The following is a 27,417-nucleotide window of genomic DNA, read 5'->3' as shown; positions in this document are numbered from 1 at the left end:
TTTATGAATCATTGTCAGCACGCCCCTGGCCCGAGTAGAATAGGAAGTAGAATATCTGTTGGAACCCCATGACGGTGCCATACTCATTGCCAGGGGGCCTCTAGAGTGCGTTTCTTGTAGAAATAATATTTAGCAATTGTGTCTATGAGCATAGGCCATGATTTTACGGGCCTTAGTGTGATTACTCAAGCCCCGAACATTCCAGGACATTACAGTCGTGGGCATTTCAGTCGTCTAGGGCACATCCCAGCTCTGTTGTCGTAGAATGTGTGTACAGCCAATATTGCCACTCTGAGGGCACCCTGATGCAACGTGATATGCCAGTCTGCCTCTGCCTTTCCCCTATAACTTCCCCCACCCATTCACACCCTCCTCCCCCACTACCCCTTCCTGGCAGGTAGTGTTCCCCACCTCCCCCCTCCCCATTGAACTAAATCTTCCCATAAAACAGGGATGAGGGGGCGAATCCCAACATGGATCTACTGCGCTACTGGCCCAACAGAGGCTAACACCCAACAATAACACTACAAGAGTGCACATTGCAACCGCATCGGGCGCGCTGTTGCTGTGTGGTTGACACATACACAATGCGGGAAACATTAAGTACCAGGCGGTACGTGAGTCAGCAGTACGCATAGCAATCACATTATTCACAACACCAGTGAGCGTAGTAACACAAGGATTGATCGAAGAGTTGAGCAACATAAACATAGACAGTCGGTCCCCGGTGATATGAGACCAATTGGTTAAAACTCAAAATCAAGTATATGCCAGAGTCTAATTGAGCAATATAGGGTGAGGAGCAGGTAATGGCCTCCAGGAGGGAGTCCCCCAGGTGCGACTGCCTGCAGGACTGAAATGCCTATGTGTATTTGGACCAGTAAATCGTTATTACCATCATAACATTAGGAAGCAAACAATAGTGACCAGATTACATGTCTTCTAGCTAACCAGTGCTCAGTCGTTGTCCATGGAGTCCCCTGCTGGATTGTGAAGTGGTATCTGAGACTCTATGAACTTCACAGCTTCCTCGGGACGGTGAAGAAGTACAGTTTTTCCTTGTAGGTAATCTTAAGCCGGGCCGGGAACAAAATTGCTTAGGGGATGTTGCGCTCTCTTAACAGTTTTTTGACGCTGAGGAACTGGCGCCTCTCCTGTTGCATGTCAACAGAGAAGTTGGGGAATATCCGGATGGTGTGTGAGTCGAGGCGCAGGTCACCCTTCTCATGTGACAGGCAGAGGACAAGGCCCTATCCCTATAATTGAGGATTTTAGCGATGATAGGCCTGGGGAAGTCTCCTGGTTTAGGGCGATTGATAGGGCCCGGTGAGCTCATTCAACTGTAAAGTATGGGGATGAGGCAGGGTTACCCAGTAGTTCTTTAAGTAAGTTTTCGACTGCCACCTCCATGAGCCTCTTAGGGGCATTCTCTGGGACCCCAGTGATGCGTAGGTTATTCCTGCGCGAGCGGGACTCCAAGTCGTCGCACTTCGCCTTCACGATCTTCATGTCTCGAGTTAGGGTGGCAACTGTGTCCTGAAGGGTGTGCAGCCCATCTTCATTCGCGCCGATTCTGTTTTCTGCCTCAGTGATTCTAGTCCCAGCTTGGTCAACCCGTGATTTAAGTGATGCAACGTTGGCGTTGATATCATCCAGCTTCTCATGGAATGAAGCAAAGGTCTTGGCCATTGATTCCATCATCGTAGTGAGATCCGGGGTTGGTGCGCTAGGGTGAGGTTCGGGTTCGGGTTCCTCCTGGGTGGATGACACGGACCCCGGCTCAGCTCTCGGGGTTGCCTTCGTGAACTTGTCCATGGCCCCCACCTTATTGGCCCCTCAGGATCTGTGAGACATTTCCAATGCAGTACGAGGTGCAGGGGTGTCCCAGTAAGCAAAGCCTGATGCGGTGTGGAGAGCAAGGATGCCGTTCAGCGTAACCGTGCCTAGCAAGTGCAGAACAGGGCAACAGGGTGCCAAGTAGGGGGGCCAGGGGTCGGCAGCATCGGCGTTTGAGGTTAAAATGTTAATAAGGCTGCAGTGCAGACACAATGGGGCCAGTAGCTGTCTCAGCCCTCCATCATTGAATGTAAAAGGGAAGTAATTTGTTGTGCTGTCCCACCACCGGAGTAATGATGAGTGATAGTGGCAGAGATTTAGTATCTACTAGTCCAGCAGCTCTTGGTTGTCGAGAAGACGAGGTTGTGGGACCTCAGGCATTCAAACACAGATGCAGATGGGGCCCATGGCCCTGCCATCCCTACCAAGCCTCAGTAGATAGTGGGGCCCGGGGAGCCAGGTATGGAAACACCCCCCAAGGCCTAGTTCAGTCAGTAGGGGCAGATATTGGTGAGGCAGGCCAGGTTCTCACATACCCCAATGGCACAGCCAGTTACAGCACTGGGATACCACTGGGGAAGGAGCAATGATGAGCAGAGGACCAGAGCAGCGGTTGTGAGCCAGAGTTAATCCCTCCTCAGCTCCTCACCTGCCCCACGAGCGTGCAGGTCCCAGCTCGCGGGGTGCGACCTCCCGGGTTCGACAGCACCTGACAGCGGCAAGCGTAGATGGCTCCAGGAGGTGGGGGGTCCGACACCAGCCAGGGACGCCGAGCGTGAGGCCCAAGGAGACACGCAGTCTCCCAAGCGGCAGGGCCGGCCCGCCGCTGGTTATGCAGATGAGGCGGCCGTCGGCGGCGGTCCAGACGCAGCCGCAACCCCCGGGCACAGCACGGTCAGATGGACGGATATCGTGGGCCCTTAGGGGAGGGCCGCTGCTGCGGCCGCACTCAAAGATATGACACGGGGAGTAGACGGACAAAGTTCAGGCGCACTGCCGACAGCGGGCACAGCTCCCGCCGTGGCAATCGAGGGCAGACCGAAGCCGGATATAAGGCAGCGCCGGAGTCCGCCCACGTGGCCAGGCCACGATCCGCTGCCAGTCGATGCAGGTCCCCCACAGTCAGATTCAGCCAGGATTAAAGTTGGGCATCCAGCAGGGTGTTATTGTTAATTTGGGCCAGTTTGAGACGATGGTACCGACGCGGACTGCTGATGTAGCCAGATTCGTGTCTATACCACACGGAGCTCTGTGGCTAGGCAACCATTTTCGGGCTGCTCAACGGCGCCCCCGTCATGGGATGGGTTTTCTATGTTGATGGCAAAGCTGCAGAAAGATCGAAATAACCTGCCGGTCATCTTAGCCTGTATTTTATATATATGGTAATTGAAGTGATAAGTAACATATCATTTGGCAACCTAGTGTTCATCTAGTCTTGTTCTATTAACATGTCAACAGTCTAGTGTAATGTTGTTACAGGCAAAGACAGGTATGGCAAAGCGTTCTATAACAACTGGAGTTACTCATTCTACCAGTTGGATGCCCTTCATTGCATCAATTGTGTATCACTGTCTCATATATTGTTTTGTAGACCTGACAGTGTTACAAACAACAATATGATACATTGTCATCATGCTGTGGGGTCCCAACATTTGATATTCTTTTCCGCAAGCCAACGGTATGGGGATTTTTTCTGGCGAATATCAAATGTTTGAGCACGAGAATGTTATGACCCCGCTCGATGAACAAAATGTCATGTTAAATGTTATATGTATGTGAAATTGTACGAACTCTTTGTCAAAAAAGGTTGTGTTTATTTGTAGTATGAGATATTGAAAGAAAAATAAATTGGAAAAATATTTCTTCACGTAACAGGATAGGTAAGACTCTGTGCAGCATTTATTCCACATCTGCACTCATGCGATAGGTGACGCAATGTCTGGACACAAGAGGGAGGGGGAGCTGCATACTCATTTCTTGTTTCCTGTGCACAATTCCCTGAATTTTGAGGATAAGTCCCCCGGTACCACAGAATTAGGGGACAACCTTTGTTTTCTCAATGCTTTTAAGCAGTGACATGATTTCCCTGATGTTTCAAATTAAGTTTTAACAATCTTACACTTGCTGTATCTAGTTAACGGAAATATTTTCCCTTTAAGGGAGCAGACCTTTTTTCCTACACTGAAGTTGGAGGTCTATTTAAAAAGGGCAGCTGTCTCTCTCATTAGGTTATGGGGTGCCCTATCACAACCCTGCAGGGATTCCCCAAGTTTGTGGGCAGGCGTAAGGCGTCCAGTATTAAAGTGCCCCAGTAGATTGATGTATTGGGAAGGGTGTAGACTCTTAGGACCAGTTTGGGCTGGGTTTAGGCACTATGACTGGCTCTTGTCAAGCAATGGTGACCACAGGAGAAGGACCTGGGGATTGTACCCATTTTACCCAAGACCCATCATTGAGTGGCTCAAGGTGGCACCCAGCCTCCCGAGCGACTCTCCCAGCAGTCTACAGAGCCAGGCAGGGTACTTTGTCACCAGTGTAATTTCATAATCTTGAATAATTGTGCTGTTAATTGACTCATTTGGTGATGAAACTCTTAGAGGTTTCATGCAAAACATGACTTGACTCTCATTCCTTATGTCACTTGTATGCTCAATCAAGCATGCCCTTTAATTTCCCCTTTGTTTGCCCAAATTAATTTTCCTGCATGGGCATTTAAGTGGCCATACGGTACCACATGTTCTGTTAGACACATTGCAGAATCTTATAAATGGATAGTTTGGCCAGTCATGGGATGACGCAAACTATTTCCTTTTATGATCTTATTGTAATAGGACCAGTGAAAGCAAGTGAATGTTCCCTTTTTGCCACTTTCTGATTCCTGCAGTAATGGAAAAACACTCAAAAATGGTAATGTTTCTCGATCCCACTTCCACTCTCCATGTGCACTCCTCCTTTTTAGAACGCATTGATCAACCTAATAGGTTATTGACATTTGGTTTGCGGCAGAGGGGGTCTACCTCCACTACATTCAGTTTGAGGGGGACATAGTATTTTTAACTCAATACAGACAGCTCTCAAGGATGCTGACAACAGCATACCTTTCTAATTTTTTTATATAACAGTATAGGGTACTGGAGTATAGTTTGGCACCTTTCTCGTTGGAGCATTGGGACATGTTGAGCAAACACCAGCAAAGTTATAGTGGGTTTAAAAGGCTTGAAATAAACGTCCTCCTGAAAAGTGAAAGTAGAATTAGCCATTTAAGGCAAGTCACACATAGCACAGTGCCACCCATTAGTCATCCCTTGAAGTTCACCTCCAGTTCAGAGTCAGATAGTAAATACATTGCGGGTATGAACATTTTCCAAAAAATATCAAGCCTTTGCTCCAGGAAAATGTCTTGCTCACCATGCCCTAGGTGTCAGACTATACTGCACTGACGAACCCTAATGAAGGTGAAACACGTATGCAGTTGTCTGCATCCCCGAGAGCTGTTCAACTTGGTTTGAAACATGCAATGTATAAAATAGCACTGCCCTATAGACAAAGACATTTTCATTTTTCTGGAGCAAAAGATTGATGTTTGAGCTAATTTGCATATCCACAATGCACTGCCCTCCTGGCTCTGAGTTGGACGTGTATATTCCAGTGATGGCCCATGGGTAGCGCTGCGATGAGCCACTATTTTGGATTTCACTTTTACTAATTGTGAGGATATTGCTGCTCCAGATTTTACAGAGGATTCCTCCTGTCTGCCAATGGCCGAGAGCATGTGCTTTTGCTCCAAAGGAAAGTAAAAAAGGTGATGAGCAATGAAAAAACACTTTTGAATTTGGCACGGCTTTCCTGGGTGAGCTCTCTGGGCTCAGACTGAATGGAAAAGAACGTGCCATCTGTTTCAGAAGTGCTTGCGCAATGCGATTGTTATAGGAAAGTGTGACATGCCTCGAATCTTTAAGCAGAGTCGCTGCACAAGTGGCGTTTGAAAATGTAATGTGCCTCTGATGTCTGAGTGGGCGTGCTCAGCCAGCGCTGTCAGTAAATGTCATCTGTTTCTGATGTCTAAGCAGGACAGTTCTCTTAAAGGTACAGTGTTTACAAAATCCTCTGTCTAAGGAAGGCAGTTCTCTTAAAGGTACAGTGTTTACAAAATCCTATGCCGCAGGAATACCTAAAGTATTCCTCGTTGGAACTTACAATCAGGCAGTTGTTAGAGAACAGGTCACATTTGCAAGTACCACTTGTTTTGCCGTTACTACCAACCTAATAATGAAGGCTAGCCTGCCCCCATGTTCTTCAGGGCATAGGGATATGGCATTTGTCTTTTCATTTTGAGCCGCTCAAGCCACGTTTCTCCAGCAACAGCTTGTTTTTCAATATATTTGGGGTTCATTTAGAACAGGGGTGCACAACTGATTTTGACAGAGGGCCGAAAGTACCTTACATGATGGCTATAGTGGGCCAAAAAGTAAATGTGGGTGGGGCGGTAGGCGCGGTGGGGTGTGGTGTGGCAGGAGGCTTTTTCAACCCCCTATTTTTATTAAACACTATGCCCCATAGCCCCCTCCCCTCAAGCAAACACTATGCCCCATGGCTCCCACCCCCAAACACTATGCCCCATGACACCCACCCTTCATGCAAACACTATGCCCCAAGACACCCACCGCTCAAGCAAACACTATGCCCCATGGCCCCGACCCCTCATGCAAACACTATGCCCCAAGACACCCACCCCTCAACCAAACACTATGCCCCATGGCCCCGACCCCTCATGCAAACACTATGCCCCAAGACACCCACCCCTCAACCAAACACTATGCCCCATACTCATACAGACCCCAACCCCCCCACCCCTGCATACAAACTAACAAGTATACACCATGCACCCATACAGACCCGAACCCCCACCCCCCAACTCAGCACACAAACCCACAAGCATACACCATGCACCCATACAGACCCGAACCCCCCCACCCCCAACTCAGCACACAAACCCACAAGCATACACCATGCACCCATACAAACTCGAGCCCCCCCAACTCAGCACACAAACTCGCAAGCATGCACGCATACAGACTCGGACCCCCCACATCTCAACATACACTGAACGTGCACACAACAACAACAAACATTCAGGCAGACCCGACCCCACCCCCGCAGCCCCCCCACCCCCACCACCCCCACCCTCCCAGCATACACTGCACTTGCACACAAACACATTCAGGCAGACCCGACCCCACCACCCCCCCCCCCACATCTCAACATACACTGCACTTGCACACAAACACATTCAGGCAGACCCGACACACACCCCACACCCGCATCTCAACATGCACTTTCACACAACAACAAACATTCAGGCAGACCCGACACACACCCCCCGTCCGCATCTCAACACACACTGCACTTGCACACAAACACATTCAGGCAGACCCGACACACACCCCCTCTCCGCATCTCAACATACACGGCACTTGCACACAAACACATTCAGGCAGACCCGACACACCCCACCCCCGCATCTCAACATACACTGAACTTGCACACAAACACATTCAGGCAGACCTGACACACACCCCACCCCCGCATCTCAACATACACTGAACTTGCACACAAACACATTCAGGCAGACCCGACACACACCACACCCCCGCATCTCAACATACACTGCACTTGCACACAAACACATTCAGGCAGACCCGACACACCCCACCCCTGCATCTCAACATACACTGCACTTGCACACAAACACATTCAAGCAGACCCGACACACACCCCACCCCCGCATCTCAACATACACTGCAGACATACAAATACAAACACACCCATAGACACCCGACACCCCCCCACCTCTGCATCTCAACATACAATGCAGACATACAAATACAAACACACCCATACACACCCGACACACACCCCCACCTCCGCATCTCAACATACATACAAAAACAAAAAACACAGGACGGAGCCGAGACAGACACACACACAAACATACAGCCCCCCACCATGTACTTACCCAGACGTCCTGGAACGCTGGCGAGGCTTCTGGCACTGCCCAAATCGTTTTGGGTTGGGTGTACCTCTACATCTGTGCACCCCGGTGCACAGATGTAGAAGTATACCCAACCCAAAACGATTTTTAGAAATGGAGGGACAGAAGCAAAACAAGAGCCTCTTGCTTGGCATCCGTCCCTCCATTTTTAAACATCTTTTTTCTCCGGCTTTTACCCGGGCCGCCAGAGAGACAGTATGGATGGAACAAAGGGCCATCCATACTGCCCCTCTTCTGTGCGGCCCGTGGGGGGGTGGGGATTGCTCAGCCCCGATTTCATTCTGCCAGGGGTGGGGGGGGAAGGCCCCGCAGCCCCCCCTACTCTGCACCCCTGCCAGGGCAGATTAGGTCACTGAGCCCCAGCTTCCCTGGCAGCATACACACACACACTGCGTGACTCACGGCCCGGCAAGGAAAACAAAGACTTTCTTAATGGAGGGCGACCTTTGCTGCTTGCGGGCCGCCTTCCATTAGGAAAGTCTTCAACCCTGCCGGGCCGCATCCAGCAGCATCACGGGCCGCACTTGGCCCGCGGGCCGTATGTTGTGCACCCATGATTTAGAAGGATCTGTGCAGTATACTGGATTTGTCAAATTGTACATAAACAGGGATTGTGAAAATAGGAAAATACAGGGATTGTGCAAACCAAGGAATTTGCTGGAGTTTTAGAACTGGCAATATACCACTGGGGTTTATGACTGGGAATACTGCGATTCTGAAGACTCTGAGCATAATGTAATTACCAAATTGTAAGTACATTGGAATTGAGCAAACTGGACATATAATGCCATTTTGCAAACTGGAGCTCTTCTGGACTTGTGTAACATTGAAGTATTGTACTTGGGAGGGACATTGGAAGACATCTTTTTTCTCCCTCAAAGTAGCCATTTCATCAACTCATATCACGAATAATTTGGCTGAAATAGTTTCCCGAGATGAGGCTAATAATGCCACTTGAAGCACTGTTTATCACTTCACTCATGTCATTCAGCAGGGGGGTCATCATGCCTGCACCATTCTCAGGCACAAAAGAGCTCAAGTGCATGTCATAGCCAGATCATGGTTGGACTAGAGGTTAGAACATTCACTCAGGGAAGCAAGCAGCCATGTGAGCTGGGTTTGAGCCTAATCACTCATGCTCTCCTTTAACCTTTTAAATATATTCACCCCATGTATAAACACTTACTAAACAGCAGATTCTTAAAACCGGATGCCGGGATACTGGCAAGGCATTGGTAGTCTAGGGGAACATCATTAGATTCAAATCATACATTTACCGAGGTTGATAACTCCAGTGAAACCAATGCTCCCAGGGGAACTTGGAAAGGAGCATGGTGGTTGCCCTGTGCAAATAATCATGCTCGATCCCCTCTGTGGTCAATCCTGTTTTCCTTTTTTAGAGAGCAACTCCTTCAGACTTAAAAGCTAACATGTATAGTTTCCCAGATTGCAACCAATGTGGTGTTTACTGTACCCATTGTTTTTCAAAAGCCCAGTCCCTCTTTGTAAGTGGTGTTTTTCTCCTTCTAATGGTCTTGGCAGTGTCCAACCTGATATTGCACATATTTATAAGCTGAAGTGGAGATTCGCTCACAGCTTTTTGTAGCTTACGTGAAAATGGCGCCTGCACTTGCACATAGTCACACACACCCCATTCTTAAGTTCCATCTATCCTCTCTGGTCAATGCTTTTTTCCTTTTACTTTATGCAACTCTGCCAATCTGTTTAAAATAACAAAGCAAATGTATAGCCAATTATTGGAAAAAAGACAGGGCTGCCAGGATTCAACAGTATGAAGTAAATGCTTACTGTAGATAGGTGTCTATTATGTATTTGGATTTTGGTTTGGAATTATACTTTTCAATTGTTCCTTAGGCAATCCTCACCCCCTGCCTGCTTCTTATAGTCACTAGGCTGTGGTGTGTCCTGATGTCACAATTCTGTTCTTCTCCTTTCCCTTCTTAACCGCCACTCTGGGGTGCTGTGGCTCTAGTGTTGCTAGCCACTAGCCTCTGCTTATCTGCCCCCCTTCTCCACGCTGTGAACAGTCGCAAGAAGGCCTGAGGGCAGCTGCCTGGGCTTTCTGTTCGCCATCACTTGCATTCTAGGAGTTGTAGGCTTGATTTTCTTCAGTCGAATACCTTAGACGAAAGCCAGGCCTGGCGTCTGTGAGGTAAAGACTAGGAGCTATCTTCAGTTAGAGGAAGAGCATCCAAGCTCTGCCCACTGTGACAGAGTAACTGACAGTAAGTCATGCAGATGGGCTCACACGACCCTCGGGACCAGGTTTGATCACCCCCCTCTGCGATATCTAGCCAGAGGCAGTATGTAGTGAGACTACAATATGGTGAGAAATACCTCGGTTTGTGGCACCAGCTTGCAAGCCCCATCTATCTAAGAGAAAGGAACATAGTGCCATAAGCAAATACCTGCTCATCTGCAGTTCACGGGTTGAACTGCAAAGCTTACCATCAGGAATGGAGAGCGGGTAGGGGTTGCCCAAGGGCCATGCAGCCCAACATTGGGGTCCCTGTGCAATGCCATGTTGGAGTCGTGCAACGAGTGGTGTAAACCCACCTGGCTTCAAGATGACAGCCCTTTAACAAAAAAGAAGGGGTTTGATCCAGAGACATGTGTAGTGCAGTGCTCCACTTACAGGTTTGCTAGGCAACCACGTTGCTGTGTGGCATGCCGTTGGTGTTCAAGTTCTTCCCTTGTGTGCCGGTGCCGCATGCCTGCATTCAAAATTGTCTTGTGTGGCCAAAGGCACCCTTGGTGGAGCTGGTGGTGCTGTTGGAGGGCTGGCCTTGCCCCTGCCCCCGAGAAGACAGAAGAGAAGAAGACCTAAGTGTGTGTGTGTTTTGTGATTGTGTAATGTCTATTTATGCTTTCATGTATGTCTGAATCTAAGGCCTTTTAGCTGTGCATATATGCATGTGTAAATTAACATCAGAGTGTGTCTGCGCGTATGTCTGGGCATGAGTGTGTTTGCATGTGTTTGTATGTTTGGTCATTGTAAATCCCTTGCATAGACTTCAGGTATAGAGAGGCTGTGTCAGCAGCTTCAAGTATGTGATTTTCAGTGACCGTTTCTGGCACAGATAGTTTGTAGCAGAACCTTCAAGCATGTGATTTAAAGTCACAATTACTGGCATACATAGGTTGTGTCAGCAACTTCATGCATGTGATTTAAAATGATATTTAGTGGCATAGATACATTTTTGCAACAGCTTCAGGCATGTGACTTACAATGAACACTTCTAGCAAACTGAGATTGTGGCAATTGCCTAATGCCTGTGATTTACGTGAACATTACTGGCATAATGTGTGGCAGCAGGCTCATGCAAGCGTTTTACACTGACCATTACGGGCATAGATAGGTTGTGTCAGCAACTTCATGCATGTGATTTCAAGTGATATTTAGTGGCATAGATACATTGTGGCAGCAGCTTCATGCATGTGATTTACAGTGAACACTTCTAGCAAACTGAGATTGTGGCAATTGCCTAATCCCTGTTATTTACATGAACATTACTGGCATAACTTGTGGCAGCAGGCTCATGCAAGCTTTTTTACACTGACCATTACGGCATAGATGCAGCATCATAACTGGGACTTAGTGACTAGTACGGGCATAGATATGCTCTGGCTGTAGCCTCATGAAAAGGGCATAAAGTGCTATTGTGCTGAGTATTGTTGGTGACATGCCATTTACTGGATTTTTTCATGTGTTAACCTAGAGAATCAACTGTAAATTGTATGGATTTGTTCCCATTTTTCTCAAATGTGCTGCAAAATGCATGATCCCTGCACATTATTTAAAAAAAGGTCAGCCCCCAAATGCCTCTTAATTATTTTGCTCACTCATTTGAGGAATTATTTAGTCCCCTCCACTGAAAAGATTCCCCATCCCGTGTGGGCGTAGCCATGAATCATTTAGAATCGTGGTGCCACTTCAGGAGCTTTCCAACACCCCCTGGCACCAAAAGCTGCCTCCACCACTGGTCTGTCTATTAATTCAGGTCACATTTAACACAGATTCTACAACCATCATTGCCTCCTTTGTTGCGCAGGACAATTACTTACAGGGTTGACAGAAATGGAAATCCATGTGTAGCCCAAATGTATCCACAATGCAGCCCAAATCTACCCAAACACTGCGTAGACTAATCAAACATGAATTTTCTGGAAAAATTTGAGAGCTCTGCGCACGCACAATATTACTAAAGCATCTATATACAGCTAGGCGTTTTTGCATGTTTACATCTACTTATTTATACTGGAAAAAGAGCATATTCCAGCTTCATCAGTATGTTTATTTGTAAATAAATTAATACATGTTCTTCTCTGACAAAATGCTATCTGGCACAGGTGTGAAAGCCCTACCTTTTTGATTTTTATTAATATCAAATGATGGGGGTAATTATGTTTCTGAAATGGATGTCTACTAAACAAACTCCCCCCATTCATAATGCACTATGCCAAAATTATAGCACACAGGTGCCTTGCTGTAACCTACTGACAATTAAAACACTAGCTTTCCTATGGCACAGACCAAATTCAGAGATCACCTGCACATCTCTGACAGCTGTTGGGACACAAAGTCACTGCAATCAGAGTAGTAATTTAACTTCTGCACCTCTGATCTAGATGATAATAATTGTCTGCATTAATTGGTCATGATGGGTTGGGGCATGGTGACTAATACGAGCACACAATTATGAAGCCACAGCAATCTGATATCACACCAGAGTCAACTCTGTGAGCAGGGCTTAACCGTTATTGGACTGGTGTTTATTGGTATCTAGGTTAACCGTCTCCATATCTACCCTGGATGACAGGATGCTGCCTGCTTTGATTCTCCAGTAGGAAGAGGCACACCTTTCCCCAGGCCATAGAAACTTCCCCCAGGAGGTCTCCTGGGAACGAGGCTTTGAAGACAACACTGACTTAAGCAAGTCTCACACCAGGTGCAAAATAGCCAAGTATGGAGATCCGAGTACTCAGAACCTAAAGGTTAGCCAAGAGCTTATAAGCACTGTAATGACCTGAAGGCTACAGCGACAGAGCAGTGTGCAGAACAGATGGACTGGATTATGGACTATGTCAAACCCATCAGTCTTCATGATAAGTGGACTGGGTCTTATTTGAATTTGGAGAAAATCATTGAGGTTACCCATCGACTTGCACCATCTCGAGGGCCAACTCATTCCACACAGAATGTCTCGGGAGGATAGCTCAGGGGCAACGTTCTCGCCTTGGAAGCAAGACGGCACAGAGCAACACAGGTTTGATCCCCAGGTCTGCGCTTAGAAACCTCTGGGTGTTAAGCGCGTTATAAGTAACTAATTACAATTACAATCCATCTCGATAATGGTTCGACCGCAGGAAAGCGCATAGAAACCCAGTTTGGCACCATGGTGACTTTTAAGGCCCCCTACTATGCCTTTTTCTTACAGGACACATTCTTGAACATTGGCATTGTGTCAATTTAGTGCCTATAAATCTCTCCACAACTACCCAGAATGGTACAACAGCTTTCATTTTCTGTGTTTCTTTACAGGAGAGCATTTTTGTGTGTGTAGTAGTTGGTTATTTGCATTCTTATTGTTGAAAGAAATGTCTATATTTTGATAGAACATTGATTGTACATTTTTTATTTTAGAGTTGTTTTACTATTAATCCTAAAAAGTATAGTCTGCCCTTTGCCGATGTTACCACAAAGTGAAATAGGTATGCCCATCAGCCCATCCTGTTTGATTGGGATCACTGCAGGTGTGAGCTTAGTGTGGGACTACTCCCTTATTCCTGTACTCCTGAAGATCATTAGTCATTTTGTCACACCTTACACACACCCTGCTATGAATGTCTTTCTGTTGAGAATCACACGGCCAGAAAAAGAAAGTGTTCACACCCATTGCACAAACGGCTCTGTCCTGGGGTTATTGCTTAATGATCGCATGCAGCAAGGCAGGCAGCTGCAAACGAGCAGGAGGCAGCCCTGCAAGATGTGTACCTGCAGCACCGCCTCTTCTGATTAATGGACCATCTGAATATTGGCCGCCTGTCCACTTAACTTTCAACTGCACTCCTTTACCCTTTGCCCCCCTCCTCAACTAGAGTAGTTAGGGATATCTTTCCTAAAGTGAAAAGTAGCCCAAAAGAGATCTGGGGTAGTTAGGGGTATCTTTGCTAAAGTCAGAAGTAATCCAAAATAGAGGTAGTGTAGTTAGGGCTACCTTTGTCAAGATGTGGAGTGGACTAAAATAGAGATAAAGTGGTGAGGGATATCTTTGCTAAGGTGAGGCATAGGCCAAAGCAGAGTTACAGCAATTAGGTATAGCTTTGCCAGAATGAGAAGTTGTTTAAAATAGAGGTAGAGTAGTTACGGATATCTTTATTAGCGTGAGAAGTATCCCAAAGTAGTCCAAGATGCTGTGCATTGTAGCCGAAATGTGAGGAAATGATCTGAACACTATTTATTTATTTAGTATAGATGCAGAATTATGTCCATGTATGGGGCTTGGAGATGGAGGAGTGACCAGAGGTACTGTTATGAATGGAGTGATAGGTGTCAGTTATACCCACGATATATAACTGCATTCCGAATGTAAAACTCACTGACACTCATACACATGCGCGCACGCACGCACGCACGCACGCACGCACACACACACACACACCCCGTTTTTTTTAACAACACAATTCAGTCTTCCCTCCTTTTAAGGGTAGCAGGATTCAGGAAGCCTGGTTATGAGGGTCATAAGGCATGTGTGGGCCTGGCCAGGAACTGCACCTTTTTGCCCAACAACACGTCAGATGCAGTGAACAAAGCATGTGTGGCACCACCCAGTGTGACCAAGTGTCTTGTTTGTCCAGGTTACTGAATGGTGGGAGCACAAAACACGCACTTCGTCATACCAGAATGGCCAATACGTTGCTGCAGAGCTGCCAGGGCTGGTACGCTCGGCTCCCCTTGCGTGGGTACTGAGGCTGCCCATGAATCCATGGAAACCAAGAGAGGGCCATGTCCTAGACTGAGAGATCCCCAAGACAGACAGCCAGCAACATAACAAAGAAGTGGGAGCAGGGTGCTCCGACATGGCAGATGTGGTTCTCACAGCTTTGGTCCAGATCCTTCCCAGCCCAGAGAATTACGATTCCCAAGTTCCCCATTCGACACCACCACACCTGATCCCCACTCCAGCAGTGAGAGGCTGGAGTGAGGAACCAAAGCACTATAAAACCTCAAGGGCTCTGCTAATTGGCAGAGGTAGCAGGAGTAAGAGCTCCTGCAGAGCTGGCTGGAGAGAGATGAAAAATAAGTTGGGGGAGGAGGAGGATGCTGGAGATTGGAGCACAGCCCCTGGATCCTGGGGACATCAGGAGGTAGAAGGCTTGAAGAGAGACCCAGGCTGGGGTAAGAAGAAGACAAGGGACTGCAGGGAGGTCCTAAGGAGCTGGTTGAAGGCAGACCCAAGGATGGGGCGTTGAGGGGCCCAGCGGGCCTGGAGAAAGAGAACCCAGAATGTTGTGAAAGGGAAGTCCATAAAGGGCCAGGAATAGGGGAGAAGTGGAGAGCAGTGGTGGGCCTGGCGAAGGTGCCCAAAGGGTGAAGGAGGGGGCAAAAAGGGTAAAGAAGGTGGGAGGGTAAGGAGTGAAATGGGAAACCATAATTGTAGTAATTGAAGTGCCCAAAAGGGTGGAGAAGTTGGGAGAGTTGAACAAGACGTGGGGGTCTCCATGAGTGATGTAGAGGCAGGCCTGACTGGATTGGTACGCCGAACATTAGGGCTGACTTGGGTTGCTGAGTGGGGTGTTAGCCGGCACGTCTGGAGGAATCTGTAGAGTTCGAGCCTCTATGGTCGGCCTTTATCTTTGGCAATCCTCACTGATTTGTTTAAGGAGGCCATAAATCATTCAGCATCCCCATTGGCTTGGGGCCAGTACAGGGTGATGTGGTGGTGCTGTATCCGTAGGTCGTCCACAAATCATCAGAAGTCTCTGCTTGTGAATGGTGGGCTGTTATCACTTTTAATGAAGGAAGGGAATACCATGCAGTGTGAACATCTTTTCCAGCGCGGTGGTCACGGATGCTGCGTCTGTTGAGTCGACTTGTTCCACTTCCGGGTATCGAGTGTACTCGTCGATGGCTACGAGGAGATATGCTTCATTCTCAATGGTGCAGAAGTCGATGCTTACAGCTTCCCAGAGGTGTTCGCTCTTAGGGGTGCATTCCATGGTCTCTGGATGTCCTGACTGGCATGTTGCTATGCATGCAGTGCATGATTCTATGAGTGCCATAACCTTGCGCTGGATTTGTGGCATCCAGCAGCGCGACTTCAGGAATGCCTGTGTTTTGACAACCTCTTAGTGGCCTTCATGTGCCAGTTTGAGTGCTCTTTCTTGGAGGGCAGCGGGCAGTATTATGCAATGGCCTTTCAGAATGAGACCTTCCAGCAACACTGTGAGTTCATGGCGTATTCCAAACAATGCTTGGAGCATTTCCTGAACTTGCGGCGTCTTGACGTGAGGAATGTCTTCCACTCTCCTGTCAGGATCGCCTTCTTGGTGAGCTGTAGGCAGGGGTCTCTGTCTGTTTCTTCTGCGATTTCGTCAATTTTCATGGCTATGGGCTTAGCACAGGCAATGCCCTGGCACACATGCTCCTCCCTCTCCTTTGCCGCTTTGCGTTCTTTGGCGGTGGCCGGTCGAGGGGTGCCGTGACAGGAAGTCTGCTGGTTTGTCGGACCCTGCCCGGTATTGTACCTCCAGATAGAATTGTTGCAACTGGAGCATCCAGCGTTCGCTCCTGGCCAGGGATGTGGTGCTGAGCCTTTAAAGATGGGACCAATGGCTTGTGGTCTGTCAGCACTTTCACTGGGTGTCCCAGGATCTAGACGTGGAAGTGCTTGCATCCCCATATGATGGCCAGTGCCTCTTTTTCTATATGAGCATAGCTCCGCTCAGTCTGTGTGAGTGCTCTGCTGGCGAATGCGTTTGGGAAGATGGTGCCATCTCTGTCTGTTTGGGTGAGCACGGCTCCTAACCCAACTGGGCTGGCATTCACCAGCAGTTCTGTTGTTCGTGGGGTGTCAAAAAAGGCCATTGTGGCGTCACTGGAGAGGGAGTCCTTGATTTTCTGAAAGGCATTTTCTTATGCTTCTCCCCACTCCCAGGGTGTTTTTGTTTTTGTAGCTTCCTGCATCGGTGTAGTGATGGTTGCTAGGTCTGGCATGAATCGCCCAAAGTATGTTGCCATCCCTAGGAAGCTTTGTACTTCCATTGTTGTGGTTGGGGCTTGTGCATTCTTTATGTCTTTGACTTTTCCAGGGTCAGGGGACATGCCCTTTTTGTTGAAGACGTAGCCGAAGAAACTCAGCGTGGACTTCCCGAACTCACACTTCTCCTCGTGTAATGTTAGTCTTGAGTCTTCCAACCGTTGCACAGTTGCTGCCAGCCTATCGTTGTGCTCTCTCACGGTCTTGCCGTACACTAGGATACCGTTGCTGACATTCGTCACTCCAGGGAGGTCTTGGAGAACCTTGCGTATCTCGTGCTGAAAGACTTCGGCAGCTGATGATATGCCAAAGTTGAGGCGGCGATACCTCCTCAGTCCCAAATGCAATGAGAATGTTGTGATGCAGCATGACTCTTTAGATAGGCGGATTTGGTGGTATTCCGAACGTAGGTCCAGCTTGCTAAAGACCTTGGCGCCAGTCAGGTCCACAATCAACTCATCGATCGTGGAGGTGATGTGTCTTTCCCTCCCGATTGCCACCTCAGGAGGCGCATGTCGATGCATATGCGCACCGCTTGGGGTTGCTTTGGCTTTGCCGTGACCACCATTGGTGAGGCCCAGGGTGTGGGGCCAGATGTCTTCTGGATGATCCTGAGGTCTTTCATCTTGTTTGGTTCCGCCTCCACTGCTACCCTCATGTGGACCGGAACTCTCTTGTGTCGCACTGCTTTTGGTTCTATCGAGGGGTCAATGTGGAGATTCACTGACCTTCCCTTGAGGCATCAGATGCCTTTGAACAGGTTTTTGTGCTTTGTTAGCAGGTGGTCAATGTACTCTGACTGGATGGCGAAGTTGAATTGGATTAGCTCAAGTCGTTATGCTGTCGGGCAGCTGAGCAGGGTTACTATCCCTGCATCTACGACACAGATCCAAGTCTTGCAGCTCTTGCTGTGGTGTGTGATGATAGCCTTGAAGTAACCCACTGCAGGGAGAGGCTTTTTGTAGCCATAGGCATATAGCAGTAGTGACCTCCGCCGCAGGAGGTGTTTGAGGTCTAGTTTGTCAAACCTGGTGGTCAGTATGACGTTTACTGTTGCCCCTGTGTCAATCATCATGATGACAGGGATGTCATCCACTTTCACAGTGCAGCAGCGTCATTGGTTGGTGCCAGTTTGTCCGCCGTGCCTGGGTTTGAGCGCTGATATCATGTGTGCTTTTTCCCGCCGGGGGTTTCTGTGTCTGTTCGAGTAGGATTGAGCCGTGGACTGCTCCCTGCTGGATGGTCTGTCATCACTGTTGTCGCTATGGGATTCTTCTCTGTCTATTGCTCGGGCCCGACCTTTCCTGCCTTCAAGTGCTTTCCCTGACTGTCTCTTCTGCCAGCGGCCGTGCTGTCTCGGGTGGTCCGGTTGTGTGTTGCGGTGCCTTGGGTCTCTACTTCTGTCTGTGGTGTATCTATGGGGAGACTGCTCTCTGGGTTTTCGGGAGCTCCGATACTCTGCTGCATAATGGTTTGCTTTTCCGCATTTGAGGCATGTGGTGCCATATGCTGGGCATGGTTCGCCTCTGTGTTGCTGACCCATGCCATGCAGGCCTTCTGTGTGGAGGCTGGCTTTCCTTGCTGGGGCTTGTGCTGTTGCAGGGCATTCACTGTGGACATGCTGCCGTGCTGTGTTTCGGTATCCAGCGGCAGTCGGCTGATTATTTTCTCCATCTCGGACACGTGTTTGTCTGTCCTTGCGTGCAGTAGCACCATGGACTAGATGGTGTCCAGTGGTAGTCTCTGACAGGATTGTCAGTCGGAGTTTGTCTGAGGATAATCCGTGAATTACTTGTTGCCGCACTGCAAACTCTTCATCTGGGAAGTCACATCCGAGAGCCATTTCCCGCAACTGGCTGTGTAAGTGGTCGATTTTATCCTGCGGGCGCTGCTTGGCCTGGCTCATTTTGAATCTTTCAAAGTCAGGGCTGACTTTGGGTTTGAATTTCTTGGTGAGGACGTCCTGCGCTGTCTCGTAGTCATCTACTTTGCCTCTGTTTGGGAGTTCATTTAATATGCTAAGGACCATGGTGCCCAGATTGAGCATGAGGAAGGCACTTTTCTTCTCCTTGCTGTTGATGTCGCATGACAAGATGCACAGCTCGAACTGCTGGATCCAGAGCTCCCAGCGGAGGACTGTGCGGGGCCTGATAGGGTTGCATGAATGTCCCTTGAGTGGTGTCTAGCCATGTGCTGGAGTCTGGATATTGGTCTTGTTGCCTCTGTGGCATTGTAACAGTGTCGTCCGCCATGTTGTGAGGGTTCTGGGCGGAGCTTGCTGTGTTTCCGCGGGTGTGTGCATGTGCTGCCCTGTGTTCGTGAGCTGAGCCCTTTTGCTTATGTCAATGCTGACAGGGGCTTTTGCTTTGAGCTGTGTTTAAATGCACACTGTAAGTGTCTCCTTTTTAAAGTCCTGGCTTTGGGATGTTTTCCAGGGTCTTGCAGTATGTCTACAACTGTGTTTTGTGACTCCCCCGTGTGGGTGCAAGGTTTTGGTTTTGTACCTAACCCCTGGTTCCTCCTGGGGGTTTACATTGACGACTTGGGCTTGTGGGGCCTTTTTCTGCATGTTGCTCTCATGTGCCTGCTGGGCCTTTGAGTGAGTCATGGGATAGGCGTGGGCTTCTGGAGCTTCCTGGGGCTCATTAATGAATCTTTGGGCTTGTGGGGTCTTTATGCGCTCGTTGCTCCCATGTGGTTCCTGGGCCTTTAAGCGGGTGGTGGGAGAGGCGCAGGGAGGCGATGGATAATTGTCTTTATACATTTTTTTTCTGTTGTGCGAGCGCGGATGCCGCACTTACTTCAATCGAGCCTGTGTGACCTGTGTCCCTCTCTGACGCCCAGGCACCTGGTGGGAGGCCGCGATGCAATTGGCGGGCCCTGGGGTGCCTGGGGCACTGCGATGTGGCGTATGTGCCTCTCCTCGCTGCACGGGTCTTCCACATGTCGCCGCTGCTCAGGCACCTCGGGCAGATTGGAGCGTCTCGTGTATGCGGGCCCCGGGGCGTGCCTGGAGCACGGTGTAGGCATGCTCCAGAGGGGTGGGTGGGAATGGTACTTCCACCTCGTCGCCAGGGCATCGGGCTAAGGGACCAGGGCTCCAGATTACGGGGCGCAGCGTGGGCTTGGCACGCAAAGAGACACAGGACACAGTTGCTCTCTAGCTAGAGCGGGAACTGCCTTTTCGCGGGCATTCCATGCACCTTTATTTACTCGCTCACGTGACTCCTGTCACCTGGACATCACACTCAGTACCAAAGGACCCCCTTAGTATAGATGTGCACTTTCCCCCCTTGACTGGCACTTGGAAACAGAGGAGTGACCAGTGGTAGTGTTACGAATGAAGTGACAGGAGTATTCATCCAATCAGGGCATTTCCAAACAATGATTAGATGAATGATCTACAGGATGGAAACTGCAAACCAAACTATGCCGTATCTTTCCAAAAATCTGGAAGCTCAGACTTTATATCAATGTTTTGGCCTACGTGGCTTTGCCAACTTTAAACCAAAAAGTAAAAAGAAGAGCGGACGACCAATTGACAACGGCGATGCTGTTTCCGCCTAAACATTGCATATCTCCTCAAAAGGACACTGCCATGGGTACTCGGATTTGCTTCATTTATTTTACAAGGCCTGCCTCAGGAAACGTGTGCTCTTTTCTCTCAGGATTGTTTAAAGTTCCGTGTAGTGGTCTTTCGTCCTTCCTCAAAAATAACTATTTAACTAACTAGATCGCGGAAGGGTGGACAAATACCTCATATTGGCTGAAGCTGGTGCCTTCATTCGGCCATGAAGTCACTATAAACACGAGCCAGTGGAAGTGTTTGGATCAGCTAGGCCCAGCACAAGAAGTAAGCATCTGGCGGAACAACAAACAGAGAGGCACGTGCAGGCCTGAGCCCTGTCACGGGTGACCTTTATGGGGGGGAAAGTGGAAAGGGGATCATGCAGTGATGTGCAGCCGCTGAAAGACCTTGAATGAGGAGGAGAGGCTGTGACGCAGACAAGGTCAGGGAGAGAGAGGCATGTGGGAATGCAGCTGAGCTCATAACTAAGGCCCCTGGGTCACGTGCAGAGCCACACCTGTCGCTCAGACTGGTGGTCCTCCAGCTCCCGTCAAGCCTAGGGGGAGGGACGGGCCTTTCCGCCTCTCCATAAAACGTGACTCGGGGCCGCACATTAGTCCGAGTGTCCGAAGAGCGGCGTTCACTCATTCTCCTGCTACTGGACTTCATCTGGAGAACGCTTTGTTGTACATTTTTGCTACACGCTTGATTAAGGCCGCTTCTGCTTGCCGTCTGCTGCTCACAGACTTACTTAGCGAGTGGGGACTGAGGCCCGAACCCGCACACCCCGTCTTGTCTTGGATTTAGCATTTGGAGGGAGTCCTGTGGACTCAGCCATGGAGAAGGAGGTGAAGTGGGCCACAGACCTCCTTGACCAGAAGCTGGAGCTTGAAGAGAAGAATGAGGTACGTCTGGTGGGTGCACCCTAGCACTGAGTGCAAACTCGCAAGGCATCCCCAGCGCAGGTTCCTCGCATGCTTTGGTTTCACCCCATTTCCCAGCTGACTGAGGTTCACTGACCTATGCTGGGAAATTCGGACAATTCAATGACAGGTCGATGTTTCTGAAAGACCCCTCTCTTTAGACAGAGTACTGTTTGGGGGGCCCTTTCCTTTACAAAGGGGACAGATTTGCTGAGTCAATCTGGCGCCCCTCACTAGGTGGTATGATATGATATGATAGTTTATTCATATAGCGCCTATACACAATGTGTTTCAAAGCGCTTCAAGGCAAGAGAGGGAACAAGGGAAAATACGACATTCTTACAGGCCATGCACAGTAAGGATGTGACATTAACCATCTTACTCGGCCTGACCACATTTCAGATAGTGCCCAAGAGGGCTGCCTAGAATTGCCATGGCTAGAAGTGACTCTTCCCCAGCCTGCCCGCTCTTTGTGAAGGGTGGGGCTGTGAAGAATACGAACACGGTGGGACTGGGGCATAGAATTGTTTCGGGCACCAATAAAAAAAGTGGGCACAGTTGCAAATGGCAATTCATTCTATTGTGACAGACTGTTTGAGGAGTAACCAAAAGGGAAGATTGTTTGATAAATGTGATGCAAAGTGTGCATTTTAAAGAATATGTATGTATTCAGTAACACTGGTCAAAACTACTAGCTGCATGGTGAAGTAACTTACAAAACTGGCCCACATGGCCCAAAAACGTTGCCCACTTTGACTCCAAAAACAGGCCCACACTAGAATTTTGTGTTTTTAGTTCGGGCACTGGCCTATTGCCCTATAGGCCAGTCCGAACTTGACAGTGTTTATTTAGGCCACTGCTTCTCTATTTCTCGATACTTTTCTGAAACCTCATAATTACCAGATCCCCTTCTTCAGCTTCACGTTACCCCGGATGGACAGCCCCCGACTTCCGGTGTCAGCGATAGGAGCTACTCCCCTTTGAAGGAGTCTCTTTTGTTCAAGTCATCTGCTCTGCCAGTCCTTCTCTATATTATTCTGGTGGGAGTGGGACTGAAGGTGCACCGGGAGAAGGGACCACTGACTCCTGGTCCTGACCTTTCACCCTTGATTTTTCTTTCAATTTTTTGAGCAATGCACCTTTTCATTCTAGTAGTCACCCGTCACCTGCCTGTTACTTGTGCATTATTACCGACTCTGCCACTTGCATAAACCCAACCGCTCGAGGGAATATTCTTTGGTTTATGTCCAGGATCATAGATTAGTTCATAATATTGTGGGTGCTTGATTCTGAGTTTTCACAACAAGCTTTACGCGCATCTAAAAAAGGGGAGCGTGGCGAGTTGGTAACGGACACTTTATTAGGTACCTTTAATAGAAACAATAGCCATACAGTACTGTGATTCCTGTGTCTTTAAATCCTTTTTTGTAATTCCTTATTTGCAGGATGTATCTTAGTTGTAATCGTTTCCTTTCATGTCTCCTAAACAAAATGTATATTTGAGCTCGCGAACCACCCCCCCTAACCATCCTACACTCCTATCCCTAGCATTCTAGTATCATATGAGGAGAGAACCTCGGCTCAAAATATGGGTAGCTATGTGTGACATAAGAGACATGTCAGCCTGTGAAATGCGCTATATTTATGGTCAATATTTTACAATTTTACAATATATTGCAACACTGCAGTCTGTAAAGCCATGTATGAGTGACTCTCTGAGTAGTTCTTACCTAAACGAATCACTTCAAAGCAATAATTTTGTCCACCCAGGAAACTACGGCAGTGTTTTTTGCACATTGATATGGCCAGGATCACATAGTTTATGCAAGTGGATAAGATGGGATTTTATGCTAGTTTTCTGGTTCTATTATTTGTTATTCAGGCAGTTGACTATGGGGGTTATTACCGGTATGGCAGTGTGGTAAAAAAAGTGACAATAATGGAATTACTGCTGTTTTTAGCTTACCATCATACTACATGTTTGGAGTAGAGGGAATGCCTGCAGCAGTTAGCTGGAGGTAGGTTTTCCACTTTAGCACCAAAAACCTGAGGAATTTCCGCAGGTGGAATCACCACCTGAGGTAATTCATTCAAATCACCAGAGGGATTTCTGTGGGATGCCATAATGGGGGTAACACCACAGTTCTGCCACTCATAAATGGGCACAGTTACCAGTGATGTAAGTGGTAGTGGCACTAAATAGGTATGGCAGTATTTACCCTTTCTCTTACTGACCCTCTACAACCCTACCCATCCAATATGTAGTTTTACATCAACTTTCAATGCTTTCTGCATAGTTGTCATTAAAGAATTAATTAAGAAAAAGAAAAAGTCTTCTGCTCGGGACAGACATTTTTTCGGGCTTTTATACACTTTAAGCTCGAGCAAGACCTTTGGGCTAAATTGGAGACTTTGGCCTGCCCACCATACCTGTTGGAGATAATGAAGGATTTACATAGAGGAACTTCCATTCCGGTTCGATTGAATTATCGGGGCCTACTCTGAAGACCAATTAACACCTCTAAGGGCCTAAAACAGGGCTGTATTTTGGCCCTGGCCCTGTTTAACTTTGATATTTTTGACACTGAGGCTTATTTATCAAAAGCACAAGCTTTCCTTCGTAGACTTGGATTAGTCCCGATTCAATGGATTATTTATGCAGATGATTTGGTCCTTTTGGACCAAACTCCGGTGGGTTTCCAAAGGCAATTGGTACATTTAGAGGAGTTTTGCCTTGACAACGGTTTCAGGAGCAACACAAAAAATCTAATGTGCTGAATTTTAGACCAGGCCAGGGAAATAACCCAATAATCTCCATTATGGGAGTATACAACCTTCCCCTAAAACAGGTTTCTGAATATAGATACTTGGCAATTGTGGTAAATGATAACCAGGCCCAAATACAATATTGTAAAGACCTAAGAGCAAAGGTAGTAACAGCAGCATCTCAGGGACTTGTTATACATAGTAAATATGGGAGGTTCTTGTATGAGCCATTGGTGACCCTTTACAAGTAAAAAGTGGTCCTGACCCTAGCGTATGGCGAATGGCATAAGCTAAGTTATCCATAGAAAAAATAAACTTGAACAAATTGGAAGGACTTTTCTGGAAAAGGGTCTTTGGAGTACTGAAGGGAATTCCAATTCAGATTCTACTTCATGAGTTGGGATAACTTTCCTTATCAGTAATTATAAAGTGGAAATTGGTAAATCTTCTAAGGAAATTTTTATTAGACAGCCTAATTCTATTCTCTCGGTTCTGCGACCTTTGTTAAAAGATGCAAATTTGGGTGCAATGTCAAAATGGTGAAAAGATTGTTTGGTTTGGTTAAATGAGGCAGGAACTACTCTGAAAGGATGTTCTGGAGATATGATTGGTGCCTTACGATCCCTGAATGCCACAGATATAAAAATAAAACAATTCTGAATCTGAAGTGAGATCGTATAATTACCTCCTGAAGTATTTGTGCCGATTTCCTTGCTCCATAAAACACCAGGGTTTTTTAAAATTGCGATTGAACCTTTGGCGCACACAAGAGGTTTTGGGGTACAAGATTGAAATTGGGGGAGGCTGCTCACGTTTGTCATTTGTGTGGAGAGGAAACTGAGACTTTGAGATATTAAATTACCTCTGAGTATATTGAGAGACCTGCTGATTGTATAACATTAGAGAAATGTCAGAGGGTGGAGCCTGGGCGTTAATATTTAGGGGGGATCATGTTTCATTGGTTTTAGATGCGGTCAGATATTTGGAACAGATAGGTCTAAAGTGAAACCAGGTTTAATGATGAAACATGCAAATTGTTTAGTTTTTAATTGTTAGTCAAAAGTGGTGTATAATATTATATTGTCATATTTGTCACTGTATGATTATGATTTTTATATGTTGAAAGGTTGTATATCAACTATAACAGAAACAAAATAGTTGTCATTCAAAAGCTACACTAGTGCTATGTGCTCAATAAAGCTGACTTGCAAAGTAACAAACCACAAGTAAAATAACCTCACAAAAAATATGATTCCCCCTGAAAGTGCAGAAGGGTACGACAGAGAACATTTACCTGCAACATGATTCCAAGGCAATCCAGAAAAATAGATAAAAAACGTAGCTCTCAGTTTCCAAACTACCATGCAAGGAAGGGGAACAACTGTGTATACATCAAAATCAGTGACCTACACTGATTTACCATGAGTAACGAGTTAAGAAGTTGACAGACTTTGATTAATGTGTGTTCAGACACATGCAACAGCATATACCTTAACATGCAAGACTGCAATGGCAACCTAGTTCAGTGGGTTGCGTCCCTGCTACAGAGAGATGCGTGTATGTAGTCAATAAGATGAGATTTCCCACGAGCAAAAGTGGTGTAACTTGGATTGTTTAGCTGCATAATAGTAGTCTACATGAAAAGCACCTTCTGAGTAAGAACAGTTGGAAGGCCAGTAATGTTGACAAACTAATGGCCACTTTTGTTATTTTACTTCATTCCTTGATTTACACACATTTCTGGAAACCGTGCAGAACTGGAGCTGCTATAGTGTCCAATGGAAAATGAGCTTTCCTACTGGTCCCTTTTTGTTCTCGCTCATGCCATTTGGCCCCCGTACACAATAGTGAACTGTATTGTTCTCAAATAGAAAATGCTGATCTACAAGTAACCGGAATACAGGGTGAAGCAGGTCTGGAAGCCGGGACTGCTGGAGTATCTGACAGGTTGTGGAATTCTCTTCCCTTTAAGCTCAAGGCCACAGAGAATCACTCAGACTTTCGTCGCCTACTCAAGACCATTCTCTTTGGCAAAAATGTCTTATCTCTTTTCTGTAACTCTCCCGTGGACTTGCAATGTACTTATCTGTGCCAAGGTGCCCTCGGGCGTACGTGCGCACCACAAGTGCCCCTAACATAACATAACTTGACACAGGGATAGCCTAGTTTATATCATACCTGTCAAATCACCTGCACTTTGCAGGCATCGCCCACTCTGGACTCAGTTCACACTCACGGAAAGCGCCATAACCGACACAGCAATGCAAGAAGCACTTAAGGTAAAAGTAAAACAACTAGCAACGCAAGGCAAGGCTATAGATCGAAAGTACGCACGATACTCGGCAGTCCTCGTCCTCGAATTCTACAAAAGAAAAGTGAAGATACGCTCCTAAACAATCCAGTAAGAATTCAAAATAAACTGAAACAGTTAGACTGGATAGAGCCATTAGAGGCAGCAGCAAGTAACAAACTGACTATTCACCTGCCAACAAATACAAGAAAATGAAACGAACAACAGCCACATATCAAAACATTTCTGAGCAGACAAGGAAGAGACTGCCTATTAAGAGCCCGCCTAAATTTGCTTCCCTTAAATGAAATCTTGGCAGTTAGAGGACTTTCAAACACTAACAGCTGTAGATTTTGTACTACTCCCAACAAAAAATAAACCATTCGTCATCTTTTGCTTCATTGCCCACGTAACCAGCAGATTAGAGCCCAATATCTGTGGCTGATTTTGTCGACCTTTGCTCGAATGGATGAACCAACATGCTGGGCCAAATTGATTGACGTTGACAAAACGAAGTGGCTGTTAGCTACTTACAAAATACTGCACCACATCGACTTACCAGGCAAACTGTTGGTTGATAAACATGCGCTTACCCTTCAGACCTGAAGATGAAACCATTACTCAGCGAGAAATGTGGAACTTTTACTCAACTTTTCAGTGATTTCCTTCTTTTGTAAAAATCTTTAAGATTATACACACAT

General features: G+C 47.4%; 1 protein-coding gene across 2 annotated transcripts in view; it reads left to right on the top strand.

Annotated features, from left to right (window-relative positions):
• ANKRD2 (ankyrin repeat domain 2) overlaps positions 1 to 27,417 on the top strand; it is a 473,877-nt gene that overhangs the window by 144,076 nt on the left and 302,384 nt on the right. The window contains exon 1 of one of the 2 annotated variants that reach the window (XM_069611570.1): positions 21,273 to 21,642. The exons of the other annotated variant lie outside the window; for it this stretch is intronic. Coding sequence (XP_069467671.1) covers positions 21,574 to 21,642 — 69 coding nt within the window. The 5' untranslated portion in view covers positions 21,273 to 21,573. Of the gene's footprint in view, positions 1 to 21,272; positions 21,643 to 27,417 lie in introns of those variants that run through there. 2 annotated transcript variants of the gene reach the window in all.

Source organism: Ambystoma mexicanum, chromosome 8, assembly GCF_040938575.1.
Source record: "Ambystoma mexicanum isolate Mex_15411 chromosome 8, UKY_AmexF1_1, whole genome shotgun sequence".
Classification (NCBI taxonomy): Eukaryota; Metazoa; Chordata; class Amphibia; order Caudata; family Ambystomatidae; genus Ambystoma; species Ambystoma mexicanum.
The sequence above is the reverse complement of the archived record's forward strand: the minus strand, read 5'-3'. Positions and strand labels throughout refer to the sequence as shown.